General features: G+C 38.3%; 1 protein-coding gene across 2 annotated transcripts; it reads right to left on the bottom strand.

The window, feature by feature from the left end:
* Positions 1-11,224: 11,224 nt before the first annotated feature.
* Positions 11,225-12,413, bottom strand: LOC127125624 (ubiquitin-60S ribosomal protein L40). 2 transcript variants are annotated; one of them, XM_051054405.1, is made up of 4 exons: positions 12,187-12,413; positions 11,905-12,094; positions 11,499-11,565; positions 11,225-11,403 (listed from the first exon to the last, which is right to left on the bottom strand). In XM_051054405.1, exons 1-4 carry the CDS (start codon positions 12,287-12,289, stop codon positions 11,377-11,379), a joined length of 387 nt encoding a protein of 128 aa, XP_050910362.1. In that variant the 5' UTR covers positions 12,290-12,413; the 3' UTR covers positions 11,225-11,376. The 2 variants fall into 2 exon arrangements, with proteins under 2 accessions (XP_050910362.1, XP_050910360.1); XM_051054403.1 differs by having other exon boundaries at positions 11,225-11,565.
* Between the last annotated feature and the right edge of the window lie 9,164 nt (positions 12,414-21,577).

Below are 21,577 nucleotides of genomic sequence, written 5' to 3'. Positions count from 1 at the left end.
AGACTGCCGTCCTGTCAAGCAAAAGGTTCGCCGCATGCGTCCCGAAATGTCTGAGAAAATCAAAGCCGAGGTTATGAAACAATTCAATGCCGGTTTCCTAGCCGTTACTTCCTATCCTCAATGGGTTGCTAATGTGGTGCCAGTGCCAAAGAAGGATGGTAAGGTGCGAATGTGCGTAGATTACCGAGACCTGAATAAAGCAAGTCCCAAAGACGACTTTCCACTCCCGCACATTGATGTTCTGGTAGATAACACCGCTCAACACAAAGTATTCTCATTCATGGATGGATTCTCGGGTTATAACCAGATTAAGATGGCACCTGAGGACATGGAGAAAACTACGTTTGTGACGCAATGGGGCACTTTCTGTTACAAAGTAATGCCGTTCGGTCTAAAGAACGCCGGGGCAACATACCAGCGTGCTATGGTGGTTTTGTTCCATGATATGATTCATCATGAGATAGAGGTATATGTGGATGACATGATAGCTAGATCTCATACTGAAGAAGAGCATCTCGATCATTTATACAAACTGTTCGAGAGGCTGAAGAAGTACAAGTTGAGATTGAATCCGAACAAATGCACTTTTGGAGTAAGATCCGGTAAACTCTTAGGCTTTATTGTCAGTGGTAAAGGAATTGAGGTTGACCCGGCTAAAGTGAGAGCTATTCAAGAAATGCCAGTTCCCCGTACGGAGAAAGAAGTCAGAGGTTTCTTGGGACGCTTGAACTACATTGCTCGATTTATCTCCCACTTGACCGCTACCTGCAAACCCATCTTCAAATTACTGAGGAAAAATCAAGAGATGACATGGAATGATGAATGCCAAGAAGCTTTTGACAAAACCAAGAACTACCTCCAGGAACCTCCAATTCTGATACCACCAGTTGAAGGAAGACCTCTAATCATGTATTTGACCGTGTTAGAAAATTCAATGGGGTGCGTATTGGGGCAACATGACGAGTCTGGTCGAAAAGAGCATGCCATATACTACCTGAGCAAAAAGTTTACCGACTGTGAAACAAGATACTCACTGCTCGAGAGAACTTGCTGTGCTTTGGCCTGGGCTGCTCGCCGACTAAGACAGTATATGTTGTATCATACCACTTTGTTGATTTCTAGGATGGATCCCATCAAATACATGTTCGAGAAGCCCGCTCTCTCCGGAAGAATAGCGAGATGGCAGATGATCTTAACAGAGTACGATATCCAGTACACTTCCCAGAAAGCAATCAAAGGAAGCGTGTTGGCTGATCATTTGGCTCATCAAGCGGTGGATGATTACCAATCTATGAATTTTGAGTTCCCAGATGAGGATGTCATGTTTGTTGCTGATAATGAAAAACCTAAACCAGATGAAGGACCCGAATGGGGATCCCGATGGACTATGGTCTTTGATGGATCGTCTAATGCATTGGGCCATGGTGTTGGGGTTGTACTCATTTCTCCTGGAGGTTACCATACGCCTGTCACTGCTAGACTATGTTTTCATTGTACCAATAATATGGCTGAGTATGAAGCATGTATTTTTGGACTCAAAGCTGCTATAGATTGGCGAATCAAGTTTTTGAGTGTGTACGGAGATTCGGCCTTGGTAATCAGTCAGATCAAAGGGGAATGGGATACTAAACATCCAAATCTCATCCCTTATCGAGAGCAGGTGATGACATTAATCCCATACTTTGAAGAAATAGCATTTGAACATATTCCTCGAGAGGAGAACCAGCTGGCAGACGCATTAGCTACCATGTCATCTATGTTCAGAGTCAGATGGGGCAGCGAAGCTCCCATGGTTACCATTGGACGGTTAGATGAACCAGCATACTGTTATGGACTTAACACTGAGAAGGTACAGGAGAAACCTTGGTTCCACGACGTAAGAAGATATTTAGAGACTCAGGAATTCCCTGAAGGGGCATCCATCAAGGACAGAAAATTCCTGAGGAAGTTCTCCGCTAAATTCTTTCTGAGTAATGGAGTATTGTACAAACGTAATCATGATTCAACTTTGCTTCGCTGTGTGGATAACAAGGAAGCGGAAAAGATTATGGAAGACATGCATGACGGTATTTTTGGGACTCATCCTAATGGACATACCATGGCCAAGAAGATTCTGAGATCAGGGTATTATTGGTCTACCATGGAAGCTGATTGCCACCATCACTCCAGAACCTGCCACAAGTGTCAGATCTATGCGGATAAAGTACATGTACCTCCTGCTCCATTGAACGTGTTAACAGCGCCTTGGCCCTTTGCAATGTGGGGCATCGATATGATTGGAGAGATTAAACCTACGGCTTCTAATGGACATCGCTTCATTCTCGTCGCTATTGATTACTTCACAAAGTGGGTAGAGGCAGCCTCCTTCGCTTCTGTCACCAAGAATGTGGTGGCACGGTTCATCAAGAATAGCCTTATTTGTCGATATGGCGTCCCTGAAAGAATTATCACTGACAATGGTACCAATTTGAATAACAAGATGATTACTGAACTCTGCACGCAGTTCAAAATAAAGCATCATAATTCTTCTCCGTACCGGCCAAAGATGAATGGCGCCGTGGAGGCTGCTAATAAGAACATCAAGAAGATCATACAAAAGATGACGGTAACGTACAAAGACTGGCATGAGATGTTACCATTTGCTTTCCATGGTTATCGCACTTCAGTACGCACTTCGACAGGGGCAACTCCTTTCTCTTTAGTCTACGGAGCGGAAGCTGTTTTACCAGTGGAAGTCCAGATTCCTTCTATAAGAATCATGAAAGAGGCGGGCTTAGACGAGGATGAATGGATTCAGACTCGGCTCGACCAAATAAACTTGATTGATGAGAAGAGACTTGCGGCTGTTTGTCACGGGCAGATATACCAGAAGCGCATGACCCAAGCATTTAACAAAAGGGTCAAGAGACAGGTGTATCAGGTAGGCGACTTGGTGATCAAGCGTATCACTCTACCATAAGGTGACCCCAGAGGCAAGTGGACTCCCACATACGAAGGACCATTTGTGGTTAAGAAGGTATTCTCCGGTGGAGCCATGATACTTGCTACAATGGATGGCGAGGACTTCCCGCATCCTGTGAACGCGGACATAGTTAAAAAATACTACGCATAAAAGAGACCCGCTAGGTCGACGTACCTAGGCAAAAGTAAGGGCATCCCGGCGAACCAAAAGGGTTCGGGCAAAAGTTAGGGATAAATATATAAAGACGTATACCCGGCAAGTCGAAAACCTGAAAAGGTGGCTTGGGCAAAAAGGGGTATCCCGGTGGACTGAAAACCTGAAAAGGCGGTCCAGGCAAAAATTAGGGATTAAAGCGTATGACTATGTCCCGTTCTCTGCCACCTTCACCCAAGTTCAAGGGGCTGAACAAGCCAATCACCTCTATCCGACAGCAGGAGATGAGATGCTTGAAGACATAATGACAGTAATGGAGTCAAAATCAATAGGGCTTATTCTGCATAGCTTTCTTTTTGTTGTCTTGACAACTTCCTCTTACTAGGATTTCTGTCTCCTTGTACACAAATTGCCTGTTTATAGGCCCTCTTTCAAAATCAATACAATTTCATTTCCAAAAAGATGCTTTTGTTTTTACCTTTTCTGTTTTGTTTGCGTAAACGTCCATTAATTTAACTTGAATTGACTTATGCACTTGAATATGACCCATGTTTACAAAAATGCAGGCCTAAAATAGCAATAGCAATTACTACACGACTTCAGGGTCGAGGAGAAGGTCTAACCACGCTTTCCAAGGAGGCTGTTACTAATTCGATTCCCCGGCAACGCCAATTATTCCCCAGAAGAGGTCGGCATCGCCCTACCGAAAGGTCATCCCTTCTATCCCCAGCCAGGCCCCGTTGGACAGAACCTGAATCCCCAGCTAAGGAAGGGCCATCAATACCAATGTCTCCGACCAGCAGACTGGGATCTATCTCCCCAGTAGTGTCCCCTGGAAGAATGTTTCAGACGCCTAATGCATTCATTACATCATTTCACATCACATACCTACATACAATTTTCATTCCGCATCATATACATTACATCATTTCATAATATATACATGCATACACATGCATACCAGGTTCGCAAGCATAAAACATCTCATGCATCATGACATTGCATGAAACTAACGTTATTTTTCAGGTTAATTATCCTCTTGATACAGTCAAAATAAAGGTCCATTCGGACGGACATCTGTATCAGTTACATTCAGGATTCAACTACACCTTTCAAATATACTCCATGTCAACATTCATTCTGACATTCTCCCAATGGTGGCATCTCTAAGCCCACCCCAGGTATTCGCTGCAAATACAACAAACAGTATCAGATACAGCCTAACGTATGGTTCATTCTGATTCAGCCCAACATATGACTCTTTCAACTCATATACGGTCTAACGTACGATCCATTCTGACTCTCAACAACTCCAATACGGTCTAACGTATGACCCATTTGGATATTCAAATCCTCAGATGCTGCCTAGCGTACGGTATATTCCGGGGTGTAGTCTAGCGTACGACTACTTTCTTCTTCAGATACAGCCTAACGTACGGCTCATTCTGCAACTCCAATACGGTCTAACGTACGACCCATTTGGACCTCCAGCTCAGATACGATCTAGCGTACGATCCCTTCTGATCTTCAACAACTCAAGTATGGTTTACTGGACGACCAAGTTAAACCTTCATTTTCTCAGGTGCTACCTTCGGACAGGTACATTCCTGAATGGTAGTCTAGTATACGGCTACTCCCTTTCTCAGGTGCTACCTTTGGACAGGTACATTCCTGAATGGTAGTTTAGTATACGGCTACTCCCTTTCTCAGGTGCTACCTTCGGACAGGTACATTCCTGAATGGTAGTCTAGTATACGGCTACTCCCTTTCTCAGGTGCTACCTTCGGACAGGTACATTCCTGAATGGTAGTCTAGTATACGGCTACTCCCTTTCTCAGGTGCTACCTTTGGACAGGTACATTCCTGAATGGTAGTTTAGTATACGGCTACTCTCTTTCTCAGGTGCTACCTTCGGACAGGTACATTCCTGAATGGTAGTTTAGTATACGGCTACTCCCTTTCTCAGGTGCTACCTTCGGACAGGTACATTCCTGAATGGTAGTTTAGTATACGGCTACTCCCTTTCTCAGGTGCTACCTTCGGACAGGTACATTCCTGAATGGTAGTCTAGTATACGGCTACTCCCTTTCTCAGGTGCTACCTTCGGACAGGTACATTCCTGAATGGTAGTCTAGTATACGGCTACTCCCTTTCTCAGGTGCTACCTTCGGACAGGTACATTCCTGAATGGTAGTCTAGTATACGGCTACTCCCTTTCTCAGGTGCTACCTTCGGACAGGTACATTCCTGAATGGTGGTCTGGCATACGACTACTCCCTTTTCAGCAGATTCAGCCTAACGGATGGCTCATTCTGCAACTCAGAGACGATCTAGCATACGATCCATTCTGATCTTTCATCCCCATCAAAGTCATCCGCCTAATAAACAACTCACTCTGGTATCCAGACACGGTCTAACATACGATCCATGCTGATCCCATATCCCCAGCAGTATATAGCATACTCTGACTCCCCAGCGAAGTCGACGGCATAATGGATGACTCACCATACGGTCGGATGTATGACCCGATGTGACACCCATGTCTCTAGATATCGTCTAACGTACGACACCATCTGGAAATCTCCTCGGCAAGTTTCTTGGATGGCATCTCTAAGCCCATCTCCGTCAAGACTGATGGACAAGCGCAAATTTTCGGGGCATTCTAGTGTTCAATAATCTTTCACCTCCAGACCACGAACGGCACATACCATTCTACTCTCTCGGTTCAAGAGTATTGAACAGGGGCAGCTGTCATACCCCAAAATTTGCCTGTTGATATTACAAAGCATTTTCTAAGACCCTCTGACTTGTTCTGCAAGGCACTGATATCAAATGGACAAAAGCCCACTCACAACAGGCCCAATCCACAGGCGGCCCAAAATAACTGGCTCGCTAGGCGAGCAGCTCCTTCGCCTAGCGAACATTGCCTCATGCCACTCGCCCAGCGAAGAGTTGGACCCAGGAAAAAGCCCAGACCTAGTTTGCTCGCTAGGCGAGCAATTCCTTCGCCTAGCGAAGCTCGCGAAAGTTTGAAGTTTTGGACCTCATTCTAAGCCCATTAGGTCACCACTACCACTACTATAAATACCTACTCCTCTGCCACGAAAAAGAACACACAGAGACGGACGAAGACGGACAGAAACACACATCCAGAAGGAGAAACACCGAAACCCTGCTGATCCAAAGAGTTCAGAAGGCGGAAACCCTGAAGGCCGCTCACCCGCTCCGAAGCTACCGCCGCCCAACTCAATCCGGCTCGCCAACTCAAGGTTGCAACTCGATTTGTAAACAGGTTTGCATCACTGCTATCGCTTTAGTTTCTTAATTGGCATATGATATCCCTTTAGGGTCTTAAGCTACCTATGATTATCACTTTGTATTCTTATTTTGCATGTGGTACCGCTTTAGTGTCTTAATTTGCATGTGATATCGTTTGGTACTCTCATTTGGCATATGGTACCACTTCATGTTCTTAATTTGTGGAGGATATTATAATTGAATTCATAAACATTTTGAAGTTTTGCATGAGAATTTAAATGTGCTTGAATATTGTGAAACTGAACCATATAATTATGTGTTGGATGCCATAAGCCATGCTGCAGGTTGAGGTCATAATGTTCTCAAATTCCAAACCCGTGGCTGCTCGCTAGCTCATCGCTAGGCGAGCCTGCAGCGAGCCTTCGCTGAGCCTTCGCTAGGCGAAGCAGAGGCGAACGGGACAGGGGCTGCTTTGTCTCTTTGTTGCCCATTTTATGTTTACCTAATGATGATTCTGCATTATTTGGCTTAAATTCCTGGCTGTTATATTTATCTTATGGTGCAATTTCCAATTGTATTTTACCTCGATGCTTTAATCCGTGTGTTCATGGTGTAAAGGCTAGCATTCTTCCGAAGAAATAGCTGGCTAGGTACTCCGCTTTATGCATGGGAAGCCTTCATGGAGATGGATTCTAAATTATTTCACTTTAATGTGAAGATTCATATTGATGGCCCAATTAATTTTAATGTAGTGATCCTTAATGTGTTGATTTTAATGTATCGATTTAATGCGGTATCACCATAATTACCTAATGAACGTAAAACATGGACTTTAAATAAATGATATCGGACCTCTCTTTATTACCCCACGATTACAATATTACGGTCATGCCCCGCGAATGTGGGATATCCTTAGCAAAGACCCTTCGGTTAAATCATCATAGTCCCTCGGATGTTGCCTTCGGAAATACGACTTTGTCCCTCGATGACCCTTCGGTGTAGCCTACGGTTAAATGATGATAGTCCCTTCGAATGCTAAGGTATCCTCACAACTGTTGCCTTCAATGACCAATCGATGACCCTACGATGACCCTTCTACATCCCAAGGATAAAACTACTTACTTCTCAATAGTAAGGACAGTTTTACCCTCATAAGGATCGGAAACGCCCGGAAAGACCTCGGACAGGTATAACCTTAATTGCTCATTCATAACCAAAAAATATACTTTTCACCTCACACCTTTCAAATATCTTTTTGGAAAATCACCACTTAGCATACATCCGCACTAGGATCATTGCCGAGTTATATTTTTCTAAACTAGTTTCTAAATTAAAACGAGATAACCACTTTGTATACATTCATGCAAGAATCATTACAAAGTTAAATTCTCATTTTGCAAAACATTTTTCACACCTTTCTCAACCACCTTTTTCAAACTAGAAAACATAAATGATTGAGCAATTAAGAGCCCATGGATAACCATGGATACAAAGGGTGCTAATACCTTCCCTTTGTATAAAGTACCTCCCGAACCTAAGAATTTAAAATTAAGGTCTTTCCTGTTCTTTTCCACCTTTCCTTATGGGATAAAAGAAAAGTCGGTGGCGACTCTTGCTAACCGCGACATTGCGATTACAAATCCAATAAGGTCCAGTTCACCGTATGACAATGCATAACTCATTTAAACCATTTTTGTGTCATTGTGCACTTTTCCTTTTTAAACTTTTCTCAAGGTGTTAGACATGAGTCATTTCCATAGTTGAGATATAATTCTCCTATCTCCATAGTATTGATGATCATTCTTTTCCCTCTGTGAGAGATAGCGGCATACTTGTTGATCCTTATCCAAGTTGGAGCCCTTCTCAAGATGATGCAAAGTTCTCATACTTGTGGATGACTAGTTAAGTGTTCTCCTTAAAATGACAGAATGTCTTTCCAGTAAAAATATGAATCAAAACAAACTCCCTTTGTTATTTTTACCACAAACTACGAGGTTTTGATCCTCCATTGCACTTTGTTGGTACGTAGGCATGAGACTTTAAATGTCTTGGCAAACATAAAAATTAAGAAAAAATCTTTCTTTTCCCATCTCTCCAATCTTTTGCAAACAACATCCTTTTCAAACCAAAATGTGCACAGTTTTCAAAGAGGTTCCCATGGAGTACCATGGATGTTTAGGGTGCTAATACATTTCCTTTGCATAACTAATCCCCGGACCATTGTTCTCTTTTTATTAGTTTTGTTTTAAAATTTCTTCGGGTTTTGTTCGTACTTTTTTCTCTTTCCTTTGGAAACAATAAAATTGTGGTGGCGCTCTTGCTTTATGAGTTAAGTTAATCGATAACTTAATCTCAAAAAATTTACCGTTACAGCGGGCTCCGCAGAGTATCCATAAACAAGTCAACCAACTCTTTGTCCAAGAGTTGTGGTTGCACTTGGGCTGCCAATTCTCTCCTTCGCTGGGAGAATCCTTTGAAGGGCGTGTTACTCTTTTGAAATAAGCTTTGCAATTGTCTTCGATCTGGAGTCATGTCCAAGTTATACTTGTACTGCTTCAAAAAGGTGTTAGTTAGGTCCATCCATGGCTGAATAGGACTCCTTTCTAATTTCATGAACCAACTCAAGGATGCCCCACTCAAACTGTCTAGAATTTTCTAACTATAAATTATAATCAATATCCTTGTAACTTATTTATACTTTCTTTTTATGACACAAGCAAAGTTCATTGTGGCGTCAATGAGTATGTCGAACACAACGATTGCATTCAACCTTATTTGGAGCGTAGTGGTTTTGGTCATGTTATCAACTTTGTGTCATACGACGTTGATGTTAAGTTTATCCTCGCTCTCCTAGAAAGATGGTGACCCGAGGCACATACTTTCCATCCTCTAACCGAAGAATGTATTGTAACACTAGAAGACTGTACATGTTGTTGGGTCTACCTATTGATGGTAAAGTATTAAATGTCCCAACCAACGTAGATGAGTCAATATCTGGAAAATTGTAGAGTACGTTGTTGACCAAAGATCATATGAAGAGCTAAGGTATTAGACTTATGTGACTTGAAATTTTATATTGTCGTATGGTATTAACTGAAATGTTTAGTGAGCAACAAAAAGTAATTAAAACTATAACTTATATCATGCTACTAATAGGTTTATTTTTATTTTCAAGTACTTCAGGTTGTAATGTACATATTATGTTTTTTCCATTGTTAATAAATATAGATAAAATAGCATCGTATAGTGTGGATTCCGCTTGTTTAGTGTGTCTCTATAAATCTTTGTGTAAAACTGTATAGACAGGTTCATCTACTTTTGTTGGATGCATCGTATTCCTCCAAACATGGGGTTGGTCGAAAATGTATTCCCTTGCGTCAGTGAATCGTCACAATTTTATATTCTCATATGCAACAAACAAAGTAAGCTTTTAACCTCATAAATATATCCATATTCTTAATTTATACTATTAAATATAAATGATTTATTTCGACTTTTTGGTTTAGGTTATCCACTCGAGGGATGAATTATGAAAGATGACCTCGACACCACATCATGGCTTATTGATTATTCTTAGATCACCTGGAACCAAACGATGTATTAACACTAAACTATTCAATTCTTAATAATTTACTTTAATATTAACTTTTACTAAACTAACAAATATTTTCCGCATTAGTTGGAAAGGTTGTATCTAGGTTTAAATGATCATGAAAGAAAGGTTGTATCTAGGTTTAAATGATCATGAAAGAAATGAAGATGATGCAATTGTCTATGTTCACTAGTGTGAAGATGCAACATAGTGACCGCATCAAACTATAGTTTGACATGCATCAAGAAATCTCAGGTTCTGAGTTGCTTCAAAAAAATATCACAATATAATGTCAGAGACCAATGGACCTACGCCAATTGGAAAGACTATACAGTGTCATCAATGGAGGTACCGACATAACCTTGTCTTGAGTGACGATTTAATGTCAATTGAATCTAAACCAATTCTTAAAATATGTTTTGGTATAGATCAGCTAGAATTAAATTTTTGTTAGAACCCAAATATTAGTCTACTCACACCAACAAGCATCAAACACCACAAAAATTTCGACCACTACCCAACCATGAAAATGTCAAGTCAAACATCACAACTACACTACAAAAACATGAAAATGTCAAGTCAAACACCACACCACAACTACTCATTGAGAAACCTCTGCTCTACCACTATCTAAGGCATGGTACCGGAAATCAAATTTTCTGTGTTATGTCAGTAGCTACAGTTGTTATGATTAAATTGTTGACATGGAAGTTTTACGTGGTGTTTAGTAGTAATTCGTATGTGTTTCACATTTTTTAGAGATTAATTTGGAACTAAGTTTCCTGCAAATTTTAAAAATCTACAATATCAAAATAAAATCCTATAGCTTTTAAGAAATCATTAGAGGAAAGTTAATTTAACTATATCATTAAACAGCAGACACTATAACATATAAAGATAGCTTATGACACACAATATTCCCTTAATGTTAGAAAGTTTATGACAGAAACATACGTCTAAAGAAGTTTCGAATTTAGAATTCGTATAACATTTATTTTTGTATATCAATCTAGCAATCAAAAATATAGAAATTATACTCCTGTATGCTAACAGAACCTTAAAAACATTAATGTTTTGTAAAGATAATAAAAAACTAACAGAACCTTTAAAACTAACTAAAATATCAATGACTTTTATAAAGTTCCCTCCAAATAAACAACAAAAATTAGGTTAAAGATACTTACACAATTACCTAATTCATTTTTAAGAAAAATGGTTAGGGAAACAAGAGTAAGGTAAAAAGCATAGAGAGAAAAATATAATGTCATAACAAAATGATTATACCAAATTAAACTCCAACTACATTCAACATTAAGAAAAACAAAATCTTTAGTCATGATAGAATTAACAACCAAAACAATGAAAAGTATCTCAGAACAAACAGCAAAAGAGAAACAATATCAACCAGAATCTACTTGATCTTCTTCTTTGGCCTCAACTGCAACAAGAAACCAGCAAAATCAAAACAAATTCAAATCAATGGATCATTACCAAAATCAAAAGTTATAGGGTTATGTTTTTCAAAAAACTTACTTGATTGCTGTGTCCACACTTCTTCTTGCGGCAGTTAACAGCCCTAGGATGAAGACGAGCATAGCATCTAGACAACAAATTCAAAATTAGGTCCAAAAAAAAACAATTCAAACCATTGAAATATGTAATGAACCTTACGAAATTAACTATTAATTTAATTAATCAATGCAAAATGTACCAAATCGAGAAAATCAACTGAAAAAAAATAAATCCAGCTGATAAAGTAAGAAATGGAAATCACTATAGGGAACAATTATAACCCCAATTGCACTTTCAAAATCAAAAGAGGCTAAGTTATATTCCCCAAATCATAACCCTAACAAAATCGATAAATAAAATTAACGAATTCAACCAAATAAATTAATAAAAAATTTAACAAATTGAGATGAGAAATGGCGAATCATACTTGCGGCAAATGGTTTTGTCTTGGTTGTATTTCCTAGCCAAAGCCATCAAAGAAGGTTCAATGATTCCACCGCGAAGCCTGAGAACAAGATGAAGAGTAGATTCCTTCTGGATATTGTAATCGGCCAAGGTGCGTCCATCTTCAAGCTGCTTACCGGCGAAAATCAGACGCTGCTGATCCGGAGGAATACCTGATTATTTAGAATCAAAAGCGCGTTTGATTAACAACAAATTAAATTACGAAAAAGCGATTACAGAGATGTTGAGGAACGAATGACGCTACCTTCCTTGTCTTGAATCTTGGCCTTGACATTGTCGATGGTGTCACTGCTTTCAACCTCGAGGGTGATGGTTTTCCCGGTTAGGGTTTTCACGAAGATCTGCATTTTGCGGCTTCTTCAATTCTCTCTTAATTTTAGATTTGTTAGGATGGTAGCGTTTATATACTCTCACTTTTTAGGGTTTAATATCCAACAGTTGGTTTCTGGGCCTATTTTTATTGGACTGAACTTGAGCTTCAAAATTATTTCATGAAAATTCTACTTCATACCCGTATATTTATTCACCTACTCTTGCATTATATTATTTTTTTACCAAAATATCCTTGTATAAATTTTATTTTTTTCATTTTTTCTCATTCAGCAAATCTGAACTGAAAGAGGAAGTTATTCAATTCTTTTTATTTATTGGAATATTTTTTTATAAGATATTAGATATATGAATAATAAAAAAAATTGAAAGTGATATGATTTATTATAATACTGCATTGAAACTCTTTTTAAAAATGTTTCGATTATGAATAGACATCGGAACTCTTACAATAAAGTGTTCTATTTTTTATTTTATTTTTAATTTTCTTGCAAAGCTGATTATTTGCCTCATATTTTTATACATATTTAATAACCTATAAACTATAACTCTTTTAAATGTACAATGTTGATTATTTTTAAATGTGACAAAAGTCTTCCACTTCATCGATTAATTTGTTTCGGGATTCTTTTCTAAATGTTCATAAAAAATTTAAGTTGGAAGTCTTTTATAAAATGTTCCAATACATTAAAGATTAAAATCAATATCATAACACATTTTCTAAGTTGTCCAAAATAAAATTAAAAAAATACACTGAATAACTTATTATAAGTTATCTGATATACAAAAATTATATATTGAAACTCATTTTGAATGTTATCCGATATATATATATATATATATATATATATATATATATATATATATATATATATATATATATATATATATATATATATATATATATGTAGGGATGCAATTTTTTAGAAATCTTAAATGAATAAGTTTAAAAAAAATTAAGGATAAAGTTGACATTTTTCATAAAATGTAAGGGTATGGGGATAAGTGTATAGGTATGGGATAAAATTTTCTTATTTGTTCCACCCGCGAGATTTTTCTACCACCCTTGACTTCTTTTTTTTTGGAAAATCAAATACTTTCATTAATAGAAAAACGTTGAGTACATCCTATCCAAATTTTGGATCCAAATTTCTCTTACATCAAATATATTTTCATCCAACCAATTCTCATCTAAATGTCTATTCTAGTATTATTGTTTACATGTGCATTTAATGTCCTATGTGTAGTGCGTCAATTATTCTATAAATTATATTGTCTTTTAAACTAGGATAATACAAATATAGAAGAAAATCATTGCATTCCTTGCTCTCCAAATCTCATAGATGGTTTCTTCGATGGCCATTTTTAAAATATGCATTGGCCAACCTTTCTTTTTTGTTTCTTGTATGAGCCATTATTTTTCATTACTCCGGCTTGTAAGTATCATATTCAATCCAGAATTTCTCCTCAAATTTTGTTTGTATTGCTGCACTCAAAGAATAAGTGCTCTAAAATTTCCACCTGTTCACAAAAAATGCAAGCCTTATTTGTTATTATCCCAAACTTTGCTAGTCTATCTTTGATGATGAGTCTCCCCATGAGTATAATCCATATAATTAAAATTAATCTTGGTTTAGCATAATTGGTGAATAGTATCTTCTTCCAAGCTACATGCTCATTTGCTTCTCTTAAATTTGTGTACATAGTTATTGTTTGATATCTTCTATTTTTAATGGTTTCTCCTCAATGATTGGTTCTTTCTATTTATCCTTTGTTTTTCAGTATACTCTTCAAAATCCATGAGCATTGATGAGTGGCTTGCCAAGTCATTACATCTTGGTTCTTAATGTAGTAAGTATTAATCCATTTCACCTACAATTTATCAACTTTACTTTGTATATTCCAAAGAAGTTGCCCCGTCGTTGCTTGGTTCCATTCTACTAATGAGGTGATGTTGAGGCCCTCTGCAGCTTTAGGATTACATAAAAAGTCCCAAACTACCAAAGCCTTCCTGGTTTTTTTCCTATTTGCCACACCATAACAAGTATATACAAATACTTTTTATTTGTTTTATAACCTTCTTATGGAGTGGGAATACCTTCACCCAATAGACAACAACAACAACAAAAAGCACACTACAGATCAATTGATATCTATTTGCATAATTGAGTAAGTTAGCAAACCAATGTTTGATTTTTACGACAATTCTATCAATTAGAGGCTTGCATTGTTATACTGTCAATTTCCTGCTAGCTAGAGGCACCCCAAAGTATTTGAAAGGCTTACTTCCAGCAGAAAATTGGGTCATATCTAGAAGTTCCCTCTATTTTGTATTTCATACTCCTCCAAAATAGACCTTGCATTTTGTAGGATTAGCTTTGAGTCCAGTAGTTGCTGAGAATTTTTTTAATTCCCTCATCATAATTTGGACTGAGATTGCATCTCCTCTTGTGAATAAGATCAAATAAACTGGAAAAACGTGTGTTAATTATTTGCAATCTCTCACATTTTGGGTGGAAATTAAATTTTGGTATTCTTTGTAGCTTCCTCAGTCATATATGCATATATTCCATGATTAGCATAAACAACAAAGGGGATATGGGATCCCCTTGTCTCAATCCCCTCTTTGCCTTTAGGTATTTGCTATGTTGACCATTAATAACATATTTATATGAAACTGTTGTGACACATAACATATGTTTTATGCAAATCCGTTTGGAAGGCACGTCTTGGAGATATAATTCTTCTATTATACCCTCTTAGAAGTCCATGTGCTATGATGATGTTGTCATGGAATACTTTTCCAAGAAGAAAACGTGATTGGCAATCATCAACCACTTCATTTGTTGGTTCTAAATGTTGGCAGAAATTTTGGTAAAACAAAGAATATTCACAAGATGTTATGTGTGATGTCTTAACATAAGAACATGTTCATGCAGGATTGTTTCAGAATGCCACATACAATGTCATGGCTTCTGATATTGGATGTACCTGCTGGAGCTTAAATGAAAGACATGCTCATGCAGGATTGTTTCAGATGACATACACAAGGTCATGGCATCTGATATGGTTGTACCTGCTGGAAGTTATAAAAGGAATTATTGGATTATGCAGGATTTTTCCAGGATGTCAGACCCGATGTCACGACATCCTGAACACAGAACATTCAGTGTGAATGTCTGGTGTTTTGTGATTGCACAATTAATGGAAATCTTTGTATGATTGAAGATCTGATTAGCTGGCGCATTCAATCATGGATTACAACCAGATTTACTTATTTTCCAAGGAGATCTAACCAACTGTTATAAAAAGATTTGATTGGAAAATAGATTTAGGGTTTTCAAGATGTCCAAGCCCAACTGGATGCTTCTATAAAAAGGGACTTAGAAAATCTGTTTGAATACACAACCAAGACTGAGCAAAATATAGAGAGAGAGCTAGGGTTTGTGTCTGTTTAGTCGTGAGACTTGTAAGCCATTCAAGTCATCTTTTGATGATTAAATTGGACTGATTTGTGGTTGTAATTTGTCACTCTAAAGCTGTTAAGCAAGAGTGTGTGTCTACTTGATCAAAGCCGTGAAGCAAGATCAAGTGTGTGTCTACTTGATCAAAGCTGTGAAGCAAGATCAAGTGTGTGTCTTCTTGATCAAAGCTGTGAAGCAAGATCAAGAGTGTGTCTTCTTGATTGAAACTGTGAAGTAAACTCAAGAGTGTGTTATTGAAAAGTGTTTTCTTTTCTCAAGGGATTGTTGTTTAAAATCACAAGTGTGATTGTAGGGAAGTGAGTGGGTTCTCATATCTAAGAGTGCTTAGGTAGAAATTGCACGGGTAGAGATTAGGTGAGAAAGACTATAACTTGTTGAAGTGTACGGAGAGTCTTTGAATTGATTCTATTATAGTGAATTTCCTTCCTGGCTTGGTAGCCCCCAGATGTAAGTGAGTTGGACCGAACTGGGTTAACAATTGCTTGTGTCTCTTGCATTACTATTCTCTATCTTTATCCTGTTTGCATTACTCAGATATTAGTGTCGTGACATTACCTTCGACATCTCATATCTGATACCAGAATTTCAATTGGTATCAGAGCAGCTATCCTGCTCTGGTTCTGGGTGAGATCTAGGGACGATACTTTCTGGTACTATGGAGAGAGATGGAGGATTTGTTCACAGACCACCTATTTTGGATGGATCCAACTATGACTACTGGAGACCTCGAATGGTAGCCTTCCTAAAATCTCTGGATAATAAGGCTTGGAAGGCTGTGTTAACAGGCTGGGAACATCCAGTTGTTACCAAGAATGGAGAAGCTACTGCTGATAAGAAGGCTGAAGAACAATGGACCAAAGAGGAGGATGACTTAGCCCTTGGGAACTCTAAAGCATTGAATGTTATATTCAATGGTGTAGATAAGTATATCTTCAGATTGGTAAACAACTGTGAAGTGGCTAAAGATGCTTGGGACATTCTCAAAACCACTCATGAAGGCACCTCTAGAGTGAAGATGTCTAGACTGCAGCTGCTCACTACCAAGTTTGAAAATTTAAGGATGAAAGAAGATGAAAATATTCATGAACTTCATATGAATATCCTTGAAATTGCTAATGCCTCAGAAGCCCTGGGTGAGAAGATGTCAGATGAAAAATTAGTGAGGAAAATACTCAGGTCACTCCCTAAGAGATTTGCCATGAAAGTGACAGCCATAAAAGAGTCTCAAGACATTTCCAATATGAGAGTTGATGAGCTAATTGGATCCCTTCAAACATTTGAGATGGGAATGTGTGATGGATCTGAAAAGAAAGCCAAAAGCATAGCATTCAAGTCAAACACTGAGGAGGAAGAGGAGGAAGGTGGTCCAGATATTGATGAAGATCTGGCAGATGATGTAGCAATGCTGGGAAGACAGTTCAACAAGCTAATGAAAATGATGGATGAAAGATCTAAGGCTAATGTCAAGAACATCGCATCTGACATCAGTAAATCCAACAATATTGGAAGAAGAACAAGGTCAGATGAAAAGCCCAAAGAAGAAAAAGGAGTTCAGTGCCATGAATGTGATGGGTATGGACATATTAGAACTGAATGTGAGACCTACCTTAAGAAACAGAAGAGGAGTCTTACTGCCACTTGGTCAGATGGAAGTGAAACAGAAGAATCTACAAATCTTATGACTGCCTTGACTGGAAGATGGGATTCTGATGAAGGCTCAAGTGATGGTGAAGTAACCTTTGAAGAGTTGGCCACTACCTACAGAAAGTTGTGTCTCAAAAGTGTAGAGTGGTGTAAACAGGTTGAAAGCCAGAAGAAGGAAATAACTCAACTTGAGAATGAGAAGGTAGAACACTTGGAAACCATCTCCAAGTTGAAAGCCAAGATAGATGAAAGTCAACAAGTTGAAAGCCAGAAGATAGTTCAGCTGGAAAATGAGAAGGCAGGCCATGTGGAAATCATCTCCAAGTTAAAAACTGAAGCTATGTTCTTGAATTCTAAACTAGAAGAGATGACCAAATATGTAAGAATGTTGAATAATGGATCTGACTCCCTAGATAAGATTCTCCAAACTGGAAAAATAACAGGAGACAAATCTGGCATTGGGTATAATGAATCTAAGCCTGAGCGCAGTTACACTAGTTGCAAACCTCAAGCCATAGTAAAAGCAAACCTATGATGTCACATCATATGTCACAACATCAGAAGAGAAGACAACAGAAAGGGAAACACCAAAGATGGAGATGCCATTACTATGGGAAATTTGGTCACCTGAAGCCCTTCTGCTATAAGCTGTATGGTTATCCTAGCCCTGTTCATCATCAGACTCACTATCAACCCAGACACAAACAGCACAGGCCTGTCAACAAGAAGCAATGGGTTCCTAAGACTAATGTTACAAGTCTAATAGCTCACATTCCCCTCAGAGTCTCAGCCAAAGAAGAGTGGTATTTTGATAGTGGATGTTCCAGACACATGACTGGAAACAAAGACCTGATAAATGGACTTCATCCTCATGCCATAAGCTATGTAACCTTTGGTGATGGAGCAAAGGTTGAAATCAAGGGGATAGGCAAGCTTGATTGTCCTGGAGTGCCTAAACTTGACAAGGTCCTACTGGTTAAGGGCTTGACTGCAAATCTAATAAGCATCAGTCAACTATGTGACCAAGGTCTAAATGTTAACTTCACTAAAACCGAATGTCTGATTACCAACAAAGAAAGTGAAGTAATCATGGAAGGAGTCAGAACCAAAGACAACTGTTACATGTGGAGCTCTCAAATTAGTTACTCCTCAAAATGTACCTCAGTCAAGGAGAAAGGGATGAAGATGATTATATCTGCTAGAGAAACTCCCAAATTGAAAGTTTGTGGGAAATGTTAGACAAGGATGTCACACCAGAAACTCAGACTTAACATCACTTCCAAAGGGTTGAAACTCCTCCATATGAAGTTGATGGGACCCATGCAAGTGGAAAGCCTTGGTGGAAAGAAGTTTGGAGTGGTGGATGATTTCTCCAGATACATCTGGACCAAAAACAAATTTGATGTGGTTGAAATCTTCAAAGATTGTTGTCTGAAACCTCAAGGAGAAAAGCTCATGGTGGCTCAAATAGATGTGGATAATATTGGGTTTGGTAGTGTAAGACCCCAATTTTGGGCCCTAAGATCCCTCATGGCCCATATCATTCATATCATAACCTCAAGGATCATTGCATGCCTTTTGCTTTCCTTCTAGTGGATAGTTTGCCTTGTGGGTTTGTTTCTTGATCACCAAGCATACTGTGCATTTGTATATCTTTGCTTTCATATGTTTATCATTCAAAAAGTACAAAAATATTGTCAGTCTAACCTTGTTGCTTGCAGTTGAAGCAATCATCAGCAATTAGGTCAAACTCAGTCATTGATCAGTCAAAGCAATGGATGATGGCCATTCTTGCAGAATTTGGGCATCATGATCAATAATCAAAGGTTCATACATCTTGGGACATCATCTGGAGTCAAGTTCTCAAGGAATTAGGGTTTGGAATTCATCAGGAATGCTCCAATCATTCAAAACCCTAGAAAAAGTCAACAGACAGTCAAACTTGGTCAACTGTTGTTTTAATCAGTAATTTGATGGATAGAATTGATCTGAAGGAGTTCATTCATGCTTGTATAAGCCTCATCTATCATGTTCAACCTCATCATGGAAGAAAATCAAGTCAATCAGAAAATTTTCCAGAAATAGAAAGTGGACCTGTAATTTCAACTGCCAAAAATGGAAACTTCTTGATCTTAAACTAACATCATGATACAAGCTTCAAATGAATTTTTGCCCAACATGAAAGTTGAAGATCTTGTCTTCCCATTTTCAAAAAGTCCAAGAACATCAAAATCCCATGTGTGGTTGTCAAGATATGATCAAATCATTTTCACCAAATTTTGAACTTCAACAAGCCATAACTCTCAAACCATAAGGCCAAATTTGGTGGGGTTTTTTCCTACACATCACATTTTTCATCCTCTTTCCAAAAATATAAATTTCATGGCCTAAAACCTTGCCAATCAAAATGGCATTTTTGGACCTATTCCTTTAAAAATCAAAGTTTGACTCACAGTTGACTTTTTGATTTGTGCATTTTTTCTCACTTTGGCCAATTGGGGAAGGTTTAAAATCATATTTGAAACTTGCTCAAAGTCCTAAACCATCATCATACTACCATTTTCCCATCATCTTGAATCAAAATGCAAAATGGACAAAATTGGCAATTGGTTTTCATTTGAACAAAATCAGTACAGCAGTACATGTACCACAAAAACAGCAAACGTACAGTCTGCTAGCAGCCTGTCTTGAGGCCCAAAAACGTGCAAGGTACACCCTCCATGTTCCACATTCTTCCACTTAGCAAAAATGCAAATGAATGCATTAACACTAAACCAATTTATAACATGGATTAAGGACCTAAAACAGATCACATATAAGCTTCATTCTGTCAAATCCAACCCTAGTTTGGCAGCCTCCACGAGAGAAAATCATCATCCTCTCACTTTTGCATTTTTTTGCATATAGTGCATTTTCTGCCAAAACACAAAGAACCTTAAAACAACCTTTATTGCTTCTTCATCTAGACAGCATTTGAGAGTCAGTGGAATCATTAAATCCCAGCTGTTACTCCATTTCCAAGCTCTGTTTTACCAAGACACAACAATGGCAAATCGAGCTATGAATGATTCCAAGCTTGGCTGAGCTCACCTACCTCAAGGATTCATCACTTCTAACCATTATCCTCATCTGCATCGGGCTATATCCTCCAAACAACCACTGTTTTCATTCTCCTCAAAAACAAGTAAGTTTCTCGACCTTCTTTTTCTCCAAACCATGGTGTATTTCTGGTAGAGCATATATCATTTAATCCATTGCAACTTACCTCATGCTAATTGGCTGTTTGTGCTGTGAGAAAAGTGAATTTTATGGTTTATGCTCAAATAAGTTTTAGCTCGATTCACCCTATCCATGTTGAGTTAATGAAAATAGACATTATATTCTTGTTGTTGGATGCTTGATGATGCTTTTAACATGCCTGGTTTCATTTTCTGGGCATGTTGACTCTGATTGATTTTACATGATGATGAATGCTGCTGTTTTTTGCTATTTTTAGTTTGCCAGGAAATCCTCATGAAATAGGTTGTGTGTGTTAGTGTCATGATGCTACATAAGTGCTAATGCTATGTCATTTATGTGTTGTTGCTCAAAACTTGTTTGGTTTGATGGTGATGAAACATGAACTTGATGTTTTGCTTGCTAAAACCTGCTGCAGTTTTGAATCTCATAGGCCTGCTCAGAAAATCCATTGCATTGTGTTTGTTGTGTTGGGTGTTGGTTGTTCAACGTTGCATGATATTTGCATGAACCTACTGTGCTATGCTGTTTTGTTTTGCTGTTGATTGATGCTACTGCATCATGACAGTACCTCCTTGCCATGACTAGTTGTTTCTGTTGGGTTCCAAGTGATTACTTGATGGTGATGAACACAGGCTGTCCATGATTAAAACTTTGCCCTGCCCAGAATTTCCACTTGTTGTGTTTGGTTTGTTGTGGTTTAATGCTGCTTGCTTGATGTTTATTTTTTTAATGAGTTCATAATGATGGAAGTTGCTATTGACTGCATGCTAAATCCATGCTGATGTATGTTTATGCTAGGTCATTTTGATGTCAGTATTGCATGAGTATTGAGGCTGGTTAGGTTCATTTTGTTCATGGTTGATAAATGTTGCTGAATGATTTTGCCATACCATTGCTATGCTGTTGTCTGTTTTGTTTGGATGCTAATGAACACAT

This window comes from Lathyrus oleraceus, chromosome 3 (genome assembly GCF_024323335.1).
Source record: "Lathyrus oleraceus cultivar Zhongwan6 chromosome 3, CAAS_Psat_ZW6_1.0, whole genome shotgun sequence".
In the NCBI taxonomy this organism is placed as follows: domain Eukaryota; kingdom Viridiplantae; phylum Streptophyta; class Magnoliopsida; order Fabales; family Fabaceae; genus Lathyrus; species Lathyrus oleraceus.
This window is presented reverse-complemented; position numbering and strand designations above follow the sequence as displayed.

What these genes read in the sequence shown, in the direction of transcription:
- LOC127125624 (XM_051054403.1), bottom strand. Translation starts at nt 12,289, where the DNA reads ATGCAGATCTTCGTGAAAACCCTAACCGGGAAAACCATCACCCTCGAG. An exon ending in CAAGATTCAAGACAAGGAAG is followed by an intron (nt 12,095 to 12,186) that starts GTAGCGTCATTC and finishes CTAAATAATCAG; the next exon opens with GTATTCCTCCGGATCAGCAG. An exon ending in GACAAAACCATTTGCCGCAA is followed by an intron (nt 11,566 to 11,904) that starts GTATGATTCGCC and finishes TTTGTTGTCTAG; the next exon opens with ATGCTATGCTCGTCTTCATC.